The sequence below is a fragment of the Drosophila subobscura genome, chromosome E (genome assembly GCF_008121235.1).
Source record: "Drosophila subobscura isolate 14011-0131.10 chromosome E, UCBerk_Dsub_1.0, whole genome shotgun sequence".
In the NCBI taxonomy this organism is placed as follows: domain Eukaryota; kingdom Metazoa; phylum Arthropoda; class Insecta; order Diptera; family Drosophilidae; genus Drosophila; species Drosophila subobscura.
Genome location: NC_048531.1, coordinates 6,079,360 through 6,092,441, shown reverse-complemented (window position 1 = coordinate 6,092,441; position 13,082 = coordinate 6,079,360). Strand labels below are relative to the sequence as shown.

Here is a 13,082-nt window from a genome sequence, read left to right as displayed (position 1 = left end):
CTATTTAAGGTTAGGTCATTCCCCTCTACGATCTGGATAAGATTCCAAAGCAACGCTACTAAAAGAGGTCGCCCCACCCTATAAACTATACCATGGGAGCGCCAGAGAAATAAACAATGTTCAAATGAAACACTATGACAGCAACAGTGAGCAGATGAGTGATGGTTTTTTTTAGTTATAATGGTTTTAGTAGTTTTAAACAAATTTGCAGTTAAACAAAGATTTCAGTGTTGCACTCTGCAGTTTCGCGCTCTCTACTGCTCTCTTCCGCCCACTCACTGATCGGCGCTCTCTCTACTCTCTCTTTATCTCTCTCTCTCTCTCATGACCTGCCTTTCGTTAATGACTCTGCAGAAAATGACGTGTAAGACAAACAAACGTTTAGTTTTTTATAGACGCAAATCCCAGGGAAACTTATCTTTTGAGCGCAGATTTAGTTGCACACTTACTTTAGTTACTTGTTAAACAATTTTCGCTAGTTTCACTCGTTTAAAAATCTGGAAATCTTGGTTTCGTTGTGGTTGCCTTGTCCGTTGATTGAAGAAATTAGTGCAATTGATGCGATGATGGTGCTCTGCGGACGGCACAGATTTTTTATAGTTACACGCGACGGACGCGCACGGCAACGGCTCCACGGCGATGGGCAAGGATGCTGCGGGAATGCTGGAAAGGTGGCCTGGCACGATAAGGCAAGAAGGTGCGGCGACGCAAGCGGCTTGTCGTCTCTTTGTAATGCAAAAAAAACCGTTTAGTTTTTGCGCGCGCTCTCTAGTCGCGTCCCTCTCTTCTCGTTTTTTCTATTAGCGAACGAACTGCGCAAATTTACGATAACAGCAGCCGCAGCAGCAACAGCAACAACAACCACATCTACTACAACAACAATGCGATGTGGAATATCCTCAGCACCTTCACGGTCCGCTGGTTTGTTTTCGATCGCGCCGTCTGCCAAGAGACTGCGGGACTTGATTTGACCAAAATACTGACGGGGCTCTTTCGCCATGGCGCGCCAGGGCTGCACACTGCTGGCTCTCCTCAGGCACGAAAGACTTGAATGCAGTTGGACAAGAGAACCCAGATCGAAGCAGTAGTTGCTTTTACTATGAGAGCGAAGCGATTTACACCAGCCCTGGTAGGCAATGTAAAACTTGTTATTGAGCCCGAGAATGGGCTAGCATATCATCAAATGCTCTACATCGAATGGATTTTTGAAGATGGACCGTAAATTAAACTGTTTGTTTTAAATAACGTACATATGCTTCCCTATTGTAATTTATGTAATTTGATGTAGATGGAGGAAATATTTATAATACGTAAAGTAAAGATCAAAACAATATACAGACATTTATATGTACATATGTATGTACATTCTCTCACATGCCCACAAGTTTCCAGCGTAGGAGATTAAGCGTAGTTTTCTCTTTTGCGGTCGGAGCTGCGGACTCACTCACACAGGCAGGCGCAGATTGGAGCAAACATATGTCCGCATCGGTGTGTGTAATTGTGGGTATTTCTGCTTGTTTACCTGTTGCTGCTTGTGAATTGTTTTTACATTTAGCCAGAAAAATGTTTTACTTCCACAATTAAGAGAACATATGGACCCAGCTCCAGATTCTCTATTTAAATGGTTTCGAAAAATTAATATTGCACCGACAGGTGGGCACAAGGAATTCACAACTAAGCAAAAAAACAAAACGAAATGGTCTACATGTGTATTTGTGTGTATGTGTATGTAACATTAGCTTGACGCAAAGACAAAGACCAGGCTCAAAGACAATATTGTCGTTGTTATTGCTGCTTCTGGCAGCCGCAAAAGAAGAAGAAGAAACAAAAAGCAAGATGGTAAATCTAGCTGTGGGAGCCGAAGCTTTCGATACGCTTACAGATGGATCTTCGTTAATCTATTCTGTATGAAATAAGAGCGGAATTTCAGTCAAGTTTGATTGACGTTTGGTTGGCTGCAGAGGCTGATCGAGCATGCCAAACATCTTCTCAAAACAATAGCACTTCTTGCAAGGAAGTGTATGCAAATATTATTTTCGTGATACGTAATTTCTGGTGTTGTGTGATCGGTTGGAATTGCAATGGAACTGGTTTCCTCAGTCAACCGTATAATGTACGACGAGGATTTCGATTATTTGTTAGGCATATCATTTGCTATCGCTGTAGCCTTTTGTTGACGCTGCTCTTGCTATTGTTTTGTTGCATGCCGTGCATTTTTCCAGCACACATTTTTCTTTTTCTACATTTTGCCACATTTTGACTGCTGTTGGGTTAAGGCTCCCCCAAAAACCGGCTTTGTGTGAAAGAGTATGTGTACTAGTGGCTGTGTATGTGTGGCAACGGCATCCAACTGCAGTCGGCGTCGGAGTACGGAGCAACGCAATGGAGCTGAGAGCCAAACACTGTGGAACGGATGTCATTGCAGAGGGAAAATAAAGACAAAAACAAAAAGGTTTTGGCAATTTAACAAATTTTGCAGAGATCTAAGGCAAAACCTAGTAGGGTCTAGGAAATGATCTTTACCTGGCTTGACTTATCTCCCACTGTGCCGCTCTTCTGGCTTTACAAGGCCTGTGTCTTATCGCTTCCATCTACATACCTGCGATTTTTGCACTGATTCACACACTCCACTCTCTCAAACTACTCTTTCTCTCTCTCCCTCTAACTCTATTACTCTCACGCTGCACGCATTTACAACAGCAACTACACTGCATGCATGTATTGGCCTTTTACAGTTAGAGGCCGCTCACAGCGATGTGGCTGCTGCAGCTACTGATTTTATTGGCATTTTCTCTCTCGCTGCAGCTTTATTACAAGTTGCTTTTCCGCCGGCCAAAATAAGAACTTGCATTTAGTTTTCATTGAATTATTTCCTAACTTTGCTGCAACAGTTCACAAAGTGACTCAGATCCTGATCATGTGGGGGGCGTCCAGTCCATCTCCACACAGTAAACCAAACGCCCCCTGAAAAGAATGTTAAATTATTAGTATAATTAATATATGGGTATTTCATATTGCAATTGCATTTTGATTGGCGTATTTTTATAATCATTATCTTTGCCAGCCGTCGCCAAGGGGGCGTTGACAGCGTCGCAGCCCTCTCCGTAGGGGAAACGCGGGCTTTTGTTTTAAATCAAGTTTCGTCGCGCATGACTTTATCTCTGCTTTGTTTTCATCATCGTCTCTGTGTTTTCGTCTTTGGCGACGAGTTCAAAGGCCCAATTAACCAAATAAATGCATAAAACCAGAAAAGGCATTGCAATCCATCTTAAAGAGGGGTGTGGTGGGGTGTAGCCAATACCCGGTACTCGCGGAATACAAGGCTATGCGTGCACATAGAAATATGTACATAAATATTTACTTACATACACTGGTATACATATGTATGTACATATGTGTTTATTTGTGTAAACAAAACTCTTCGGTGTCTGCAAGAGATGGAAAGAAAGGCATGATCCGGCATCCAAACAAGTCCACAATTCATTTTAGGGGGTATTCAACAGTCGAGTGCTGATTATTCCCAGATCAGATTATTTTTGTGGCAAAATGTCATTAAATGGTATTGTAAATATTTGTGTGCAGCGATCAAATGGCAGCCGAAGCCAGTTACCAGCAATTCTTTTGGGTCTGGGCTGGTAGAAACGTGCTGGTATTTTTCAAAACCGCCGCAATCATTGAAATTGTGAGCTTGAGCCTGCCTGCCTGCCTGCCTCTCTGCATGCGGTGGGTTGGGGTGGAGGGGAGTGGCAGATTCAGCCCCGTGTCATCAGCATAATTTACGTGCCGGTGCTCGAGCGGAGGAACAGTCACGTTTTCGATTCACGCTTAATTCCAAATGCACGGCTCTTATCATACGGAAAACGAGTGAGACGAGAGGCACCCTGTGCTGAAAAACGATCTCTGGGGGCGCTTTAGCATTGATGGATCTTATCAGTACCCACCACCACCCTGAACGCCCCTTACTCACTTACATACAATGTATGTGCATACATACATACATACATACATCACATTTCAAGTAATTCAATTATTTTGTATATTATTTTCAATGTGCAACAAAAGCGACAACAACGACACATATGTAGATAGCCAGCCTGGAACACTGGCACCGACTGGCACTGGCAATTACACTAGTCAACAGCAAGAAAAACGCTGACAGCAGACTCACATTATCTGATTGGCTTTGGACTCCAAAAATATTTAATGAATACGGTTTTTTCTTATGGTACGGTTTCCAAAAAAGAGTAATATCAGTGAAAAAAAAACAACTTTAAATCAGGAAATGATTTGTTGACCACTGTTATTCTGCTTCGTCGCCGCACGCCTATTGAGAGAGCGAGATGGCGAAACTTCCGTTCGCTGCGGAGCAACGGAAAAGGGAATGCTGCAAAGAAAAATGTGGCGAAAGTTTATGATTTTTCATTGGTTTTTATTTTAAGGATTTTCTAGGAAAAAATTAAAAAAATTAGTGGAACAGCTTAAAAAAAAACAAAAAAACCAGTAAACAACTCAAATGCCAACAAATGAAATTTAAAATTACCCAATTCTGGCGCCAAAATGATTATAACTAGGTGGCAGCACACTCCAATCAGCTGTTAGAATAATCGATTTATTTGAGTGCTGTGAAGTGGAAACGCTGCGACGTTTTTCAGCACTAGTTTTGGAGTAACCAAATATTTTCGCTATAGTTTTTTTTTAATAATTTCGTGTGTGAAAAAGGAATATTATTGATTTTTTATTGCATTTAATGCATCTGAAGACTGGGACAAACCACAGTCCCCATAAAACGTGCATGCCCCCCGTAGCAAGACGAAAAGTCGTGGAAAAGTTTTGTTTACCTTTTTTCGATATCTATCCCAGAGTTCTGCTCCTACACCTGTGTTGGTGTGAACGCGTGCGACTGTGTGTGCGTGCGAGTGTTGTGTGTGCAAAAATGCAACCGAAAATCGAATAGATGTTCCGCAGCAAGGTTTTTGTTAATTCTGAAATTGTGAAAAAGCCAGGCACATGGAAAATGTGCCCGATGCCAGCTGCAGCGCCTCTTCCTTGAAACTCCAGCGGCAGCAAAGTAAGTGACAATAGGCCCTGCACCCCGAACAAATCCCCTTCCCCATCCACAGTATTGTGTGTGTGTCACAATCTGCGTTTGTTCTTTTCTTTTTTTTGTCGACCTGATAGCCGTTTAGTGTGCTTCGATTACGCTGTTAACGTATTGGTTTTCCAATTAGTTTTGTTTTACTTTGCTTTGCTTTATTCGCCCTGAGGGGCGGGTGTTTGGGGGTCCCGTTAACCCATTGGCGTCAGGTGTTTCGCATTTCGCTTTTGTTTTCATTCGTACAGAATATGTGTCATGACTAGGGGGATATTTAACAAGTGCTTATTTATAACTCGCGCTCATAATTAAGATTGGTCATTAATAATATGCATTAAGTGCATGCATTCCTTTACTCTATTGCAAAATTCCTTTGGCTCAAATCAGCTGCTTTGTGTTGCTCGATCTGGCAACCTTTTGGCATATGAAAATTACGCTGCGGATTTCAACCGTTATATTTATGGCTATCATCAATTAACTTAATTATTTACAAGTTGATAACATAGCACCTATTCGAAAGCAAGAACTAAATATAGTTGATAGATTGCGCAAATAACCAGACACTGAATCACTGAGACAGCTGAGATCTAGATCATATGTACTTTGGTGGGGTGAGGGGAGGTTACATATAAAAATAATAATCTTTCTGGCTTCCATCATCTCGCCCCGTATATTGCCAGACGGCACACTGTCATTTTCTTTTTCTTAACCCCCTTTGCTGGCTGCAATCTTTGGACAAACATCTATTGACATATTTATCGAACTCCTGCCAAAAATGTTGCCTGGCAGATCTAACGCTCTTTTGATTTATGCTTCTAATAAAAATTCAATAGACTTGCAATTTGTCGTGTTGCACAGCAACCCAACCACTCAAGGCACATTGGCACAGACCACACAAATATTAAGTTGAAAATGTGGACGATTCTAAACAAAAGCTAGATCCGCGCACTTTTGGCGCCTTCACGTCCCACTGTGCAAGTGCGCGAGGGCCCATCAAAAGCCGCGACGAACGCAAAAATATGCGAAACTTCAGCACAACGGAAAAGTGTTTTATGTGTGACGCGGACTCTGGGCCGGGCCCTATTCTCTGCTCCTCTGGTTCGCATTTGGTTGCTCCATGGTCTATGGTCTATAGTCCCTGCCATACATTACAATGAAGTATGTGCGCCTGGATGAATGGGCCACTACTCCTGGGTTCTGGGTTCGGGTTCGGGTTCGGGTCTGGGTCTGGCACTGCCACTGACTCTGGCGACCTTTCCACACACACATATGTAGAGACGGTAGAGAGAGGGGCGGAACAGGATGGCAGGAGACAGACACTCGTCCACTTTGGTCAAATGGTGGGTCCCATGTGTGCGTGTTTGTGTGGCACCCAAGTAGAAAGAAGACCAGCGGGCAGGGGGCAGCAGGAACAGCAGCTGAAGGCGGCTAATTATGACCCGCACGTTTTTTCGAAAACAAACAGTCACAGTGGGCCAAGAGTGGTGGGTGGGGTGAGGGGTGAACGGTGTGCCGGACGGACACGGGCATAAAGGCCGGACAAGTGTTTAGGCTACATTTTCAAATGTTTCCGGCGCGCACTTTACGTTTCGTGTCTGTTGTCGCCTTTCAGCCTTGAGGAGAGTCTATATTTGGCAACGCATGTAAGCCTCTGGGCCCCCTTGCAACCCAAGCCCCCCGAACACAGTGTCAGCCCCGCCATTACTTTCTACCCCTGTGCTCTGTTTTGTTTGTTTGTTTGTTTGTTGCACTTTTATTGCGTTTTGGCTGGGGCCCTGCCTGCCAGCCTGCCTGCCTGTGCTAAGTAGTCCTCTTACGTAGTCGCAAGTCCTTCGTACCAGCCATAAACATGTCGTCTTTCGCTTGATTTAGCGCCAGTTGCCCCACAACACCCCACACCACACACCACCCCACCCCACCACTCATTGTTAGCCAACAAAATGTTTTGTGTGTGTGTGTGTGTGTGTGTGAGTGTGTGTCTAAGCCACTGACCGCTCAACATTTGCCAGGACTCGACTGGCCCTGGGAAAGTGCAACAATGGCCAACTCTTGGCCACGCCGCCTGTCGTCCGTCATATTTCGGACGTTCCGCACGCTCCGCACGTTTCAGTCGATTTCTAATGCCATATTTCTCCAGTTTTCGATCCCCGAACCGATCCCTTTGACTGGCGAGTCATAAATCTTGTTTGCGGTTATGAAGTTTCCAGTTTCCATTCAATCTGCATACAATAGAAGCCTTTCCGGGCGGTGGGCTTGTCAGCTTTTGGGGTCAGCGACAGTTCAAATCGCATTTTAATCTTTTGTCTCTTCTGCTTTCCAGCGCAAATCAAAGCCAAAAATGTCCTAATCAGATCCCAGAGCAGTGGCAAGCTAAGCAGAAATGAGGCTGGAACCACAACAACAACAACAACAACAACAACAACAACAACATCATCAACAAGCACAAGAGCCACAGCGAGGACTCTCAAGATCGGGGCCATGCAACAAAAGCAGCTACAGCCACCAAATGGAGTCAACACCAGCAACATTATCCTTCTGCGGGGCACGCGCAACGAGAACGGCCAGATCATTATCCAGAACAAGCAGGACATTCTCACCCTTCTCAACGAGCAGCAGCAGCAGCAGCAGCAGGACAAGGCCGCCCAGGCGTCCACAGCCATTACGCTCAATCAACTGCCAACGACCACGACAGTGGCTCGCAAGACGATTGTCCAGAGCTCGGGCAGCACCACCAGCACCAGCTCCACCATATCCATTGTGGCCAGCAGCAGCAGCAGCACCAGCAGCGGTGGTGGTGTCGGCAAGGAGACCGTCAGCAACACGATCCTGCTGCAGACGCCCATCAATGCCAGTCAGCTGGAGAGCGTGCTGAAGGCGCAGGAGCGAACGAAACAGGCGAACGGCAGCCAGACCAAGCTCATAGAGAGGCCCTTCCTGCTGAAGCATGTAAGTAGAGATCCGGAATGGCAGAACTGCTCACACTCACAAATTAAATCTTCTCTCCACTGTGTAGGCCTCGCGAAGCCTCAGCTCGGAGAGCAATGGGGATGGGAAATCACCGTTCGTGCTGCAGACGCTCAAGCGACTGGAGAAGTCACAATCCATTTTGGTCATACGCAACTCCACATCGGGCAGCACTTCCTCCATGACCGTTTCGCCGCCTGTGAACGTATCGGCGACTACCACTTCGGCGAATGTTTTGAGCGTGACACGCACTTCAAAGGCGGCCAAGGGCATGGCTGGAGCGCTGCACAAGCTCAAGGCGGCAGCGACAGCAGCAGCAGCATCGAGAGTAGGAGCAGGAGCAGGAGCAGGCACGGTAGCAGCACCATCAACCTCATCGACAGGCACAACCATACTGAGGCTAGGCAAAAGCGCCACCACATTGGCCATTAATGGCAATGGGGGCAGCAAGCTGGAGGCAGCAACAACCACAACGTCAACAGCAAATAAATTGTCCAACACGGTGACATCGGAGCAGCAGCAGCAGCAGCAGCAGCAGCAGCAACAATCGACAACAGCGCAAACGAATGTGCCACTTGGGAACGGTAAGTCTCTGGGATTTGCCAAGCGTTTCCTCAATGAATTTCAAATGCGGTGCATAAATTTGTTAGGGAGGATGTCCAGCAGGTGTGGCAGGGTCAGCTGCAGGTGCAGGTGCATTTGCATCCAGGCCTGCCCAACGAGATTTCTGGCGCAGTCTCTTTTGGGAAGATATCCACGCTTTTGTTTGCACAAAATTCAACCAGGCCGGCCATTCCTTTGTGACTATTCCCTACAATATTTTGTGTTAGTTTAAAGGGTCAGGCGAAATTTTCGCTGATTTGGGAGGAGGTCGCTGGTCCCACTCCGTGAACTCTCCCGCTGTACGTGGCATGCCTAACAATTATTCAATTAAATCGTGAAACGTCTTGAGCGACCCTCAGGGCCGGACTGCACTCAGCTGTGAATGGGCGATGCTCATTGCCCATTGATTTTCACACCCGTCATCAGCTCTAACTCCAGACTGAATGACTTTCAGGGGGATTTCCCCCTGGGTCCGTGCCATTTGTTTCGTTGCTGGCCAGGGCAAAACAAACAACAAACTCCCCACCGTTCCAGAGGTTCCAGTGTTCATTAGCGATGTGTGCGCTGAGTAACAAGTTACAAGCAAGTTTTACAAGCATCCTGGCGAGGGGGGAGTTTGGGGCTCCTCTGATTTGCTTTGCCTCCAAGAAGGAACAAATCAATTCGCTTGAGCGTGGAGTGCTTAAGACTCTCTCAATAACTTCCAGACTTGGTAGCAATTGAAAGTTTCTCTTGGCTCTAACTTGAGAAATTAAATAATTTGTATTTGTATTTATGCCTCTTCTTCTTTGTTCATTCATTCTGATCGGCCTTTCAAGTTTTCTTTCTGGTAACCATCGATCTGTGCATTCATTTGTAGTTTTATCAGTGGCTAGAAAATTCTATTCTAATGATTCACATGCCAGCTGGCATCAGCCAAAACGATTCTTCTTCGGAAAGAGATCCCTGCGCCGATTAGCCAAGTGACAACTTGACAACGGCCAGCCAGCCATCGCCTGGGGGCCATTGAGCAAATGTGCTGATGTTCACAGAAATTTGGTAGTTCGACTGGCTTAAGAAGGAGTAGGAGATGTTGATTATTGCACTCGATACATGAGTGTCCGCCAATTGTGCTGACGGGGTTGGAACACAGAAGTGGCAGCAGCCAAAACGAAGAAGTGGCCAAGGCATAAGTGATTTTTAAGCCAGATTCAAGGCGTCAGAGTCTCTTGCCCTCTGTGTGGGGGTGTTGGATTTGTCGTCGACATATTGAAAAGCTCAAGTATTGCTGATGTTTCAATTGCACGAGAGACCCCAGACTGGTGCCCACTCTGCCCTCTCTCTCCCTCATGCACACTCGTGTGTGGTATGTTGAATGCAGACATTTGAAAGATCCTTATCTGATTTGACTGTTAAACAAATCCAAAAGCAAAGCACACAAAAAGTATATATGGAGGGAGAGAGCAAGAGAGCGGCTCTGGCTCCGTTAGCATTTTATTGATAAAACTTTAGCCAGCTCTGAATTTAAAATATTTTAATTTAGTTTGTCTTTAGTTTTTCGCTATATCATGGCCATTAGCTAAAAGGCGGCCAACCTTCAAAAAAAATAAAAATAAAACCACGTAATTTGCCTTTGGGTGAGTTATTCTCTATCAGCATAATGTTTTTTTGATTTGTTTTTTTTTTTTGTTTTGTTTGAAGGGAAAGAAAATTAAACAAATTACCCCCCCCCACACACACACACACAGATTTGTGAGATACTTTTGCATGCAAGACCCATCATATGTGGAATCCAAATCGTTGGGGGGAAGAAAAGCTCGACTTAAGGATACCGATCGTTACAGATTTCCATATATTTATATTATAGTGTGGAACATTGTATACTTTTTATGAAAATATCGCAAAATACACGTACATATTTATGTTGTACAATTTGGCATACAAAAAATAATCCCGGTAATGATCATACGAAAATGATGAAGAGTAATCCCAGGAGATCTTATTATTATCTCATGTAATTACCGCTCCTAAAAGGAAATTATACCAATGCTCTTTCATAACTTTTGAATTTGCTTAGAACAGAGTTATGGATGTATTCGAAATATTTTCTATCCCATCCTTTACTCTCTTTACAAATTCATTTTAGAATCACCGTTAGACTCCACGTTCTACTGGGTACAACAACCAACAAAAAAATAACAAACCGTATAAAAAAAACCGTTACAATTTGTTCACTTCTTTTTGTGCACTTTTCTTCGAAAATCCTTTCGGTGCCGGGCCTGGGCCTGGGCCCAGGCCATGTGCCTTGTGCCTTGTGTGCTTCATTATCATTATTTGGCCTGCACCTCTGCTTCGCTCCTATCTCTCACTCCCTATGGCTCGCTATGGCTCTCCCTTCGCCACTGTCTCCGCCTCTATCTCTTGCGCGTCTATCTCTTTCCTTGAGCACATAATTGCCAAGAGAAATAAAAAAGTTTGCGCTTTGTTTTGCACAAAACTTTTGCATTTCCGTTGTTATGAAACTTGAGCGCGCGTCCAAAACGTATAAAAAGAGAAGGCGAAAATACAAAAAGAAGTGATTGCGAGCGGAGTGAGTGAAAAAAGTGGCAAAAAGAAATCTTTTCGTGTGAGTTAAATTGCAAAATATGATGGCCGGCGCCTGGCACCACTTCACACACACACACTCAGGCAGCCTTGATAGAGGGCGAGCAGGGCAGCGGGGGTGGTAGTTGGCTCTGTAGGTGGCTAATTAGATAACACTGTGCCTAATTTGACGCTGCCACGCCTACGGCAATACTGCCGTTCTTTTCGCTTGTTTTCAACTGTGCCGGAGCACGCCCATCCCGTTCCCGTTCCCATTCCCACTCTTCCACTTTTCGTTTGATTATTGTGTCAAATTTCTATGAGTGTGTGCGAGTTCTTTTTTTTGTTTTAGGCCGTATTTGCCATGCCCTGATTTGCTTTGACCATTTGTGCCGCACAAAGATAATCTTTTTTCACTGGTTTTATCATTCTAATCACACATCAAAATGCCTAATTTGCGAGCCTATTTGAATTAGAGTGTACACAGAGGGTGTCACCATTAAAGGCATTGGTGTCATTGAAGCGATTGTCCAGACAGGATTTGATAGTATAGCTACCAATCATTAATGCTGCTAACTTTGAATGATGGAAAACTCTTTCAGTTGGTATGATTTTGCATGACGTACGCCGTTCAAAGTTGATTGATTTCATATGAGATCTATCTTCTCAAACAACGGACAGTTAAAATGCTCACTTAAGCGGAACTTCAGTCAGGGACATTGATTTTATCTTCGCCATAATTTAATTAAACTGTGGCACGCATTTAGTGCTTACTTTTATATGGCAATCTTTTGCGTTTTACATTTCAAATGTCGATTCATAACTGCTCCATTGCTAAGAGTCTTCACCGTGTCAAACTCAAAAATAGCTAAAAGAATTCATTCAGGTTTAACCTCCTCCTAGACTACCAAGTAAAATGTGCAATGATTTTTGAATGCTTCTAAACATGATTTATTTATTCATGATGTTAAGAGTGTGAACTCTTTTCATTTAATGCTCCCTGTAGTTGTGGTACTCCAATGAGCCATTAAGTGTATACTTTAGAATCTTTTTGTGATACAAACTGAACTGAGCAGCATACTCGCCGTTTTCTATAGGGAAACGACTCCGTAACCTCTTCAAATCGCACTCAAAGTTCAAGACCTCCACAGTACCGTTGGCCTAAAAGCAAAGCAAAGACTTTTAGTCTAGATCCAAAATCATAAATATATATAAAAGTCCAGGTTACTCACATAGAAGGGACATGACCAGGGTTTGTTTAGATACTGATTGAAATAGGAAAATGCCAGACTAAAGAGAACTCCGTTGGGTGTGTTTTTGTTCTTAACGTTATCCAAGAAGTCGCATAGATTCAGAGTGACATTATATAGAAAAGGACGCCAGCCATTCGCTCGTTTGAAAAGCTCCATCCGAACCTGCGGGAAGAGAATAAAGAGTTAAAAGAAGTTTTCGTCGTTACTCCTTTCTCAAAATTCTCACCATTAGATGACTTCCGATTGTTTGCTTGTTTCGATACCCAACGGATATCGAGTTCTTGTACCGATTGATGGCGTTAATTTTGCAAATATGAAACTCAGCATAGTCCTTATCGAAGGACACACAGTTTAGACTCTTGAACTTGGCCTCTACCTGCATAGAGCCCAACAGCAATAATCCGAGAATCCATACCAAATACATTGTTAATGGTGCCGTAATATTTGGGAACTAAATAGCGTCCACATCCATCTGGCTTTTTATTCGAATTTTTGTTCAGTATATTTGCTAAATGAATATCCGATATTCATACATATACACTTGACCACGCCATATAATAAAAGGCAAATGACATGATTACTGAATTGGTTTTTAAAGTTTGCATTCC

General features: G+C 44.1%; 1 protein-coding gene across 8 annotated transcripts in view; it reads left to right on the top strand.

The window, feature by feature from the left end:
- The first annotated feature begins 4,646 nt into the window (after window positions 1–4,646).
- The window catches only part of LOC117889766 (calmodulin-binding transcription activator 1), a 35,908-nt gene continuing 27,472 nt past the window's right edge, over window positions 4,647–13,082 (top strand). For 5 of the 8 annotated variants that reach the window (XM_034794222.1, XM_034794219.1, XM_034794216.1 and 2 more), the window contains exons 1-3: window positions 4,648–5,068; window positions 7,413–8,038; window positions 8,106–8,640. In XM_034794222.1, the coding sequence (XP_034650113.1) occupies window positions 5,008–5,068; window positions 7,413–8,038; window positions 8,106–8,640 (1,222 nt within the window). In that variant the 5' untranslated portion in view covers window positions 4,648–5,007. Of the gene's footprint in view, window positions 5,069–7,412; window positions 8,039–8,105; window positions 8,641–13,082 lie in introns of all 8 variants that reach the window. The other 3 variants (XM_034794220.1, XM_034794218.1, XM_034794221.1) reach the window with 2 other exon arrangements.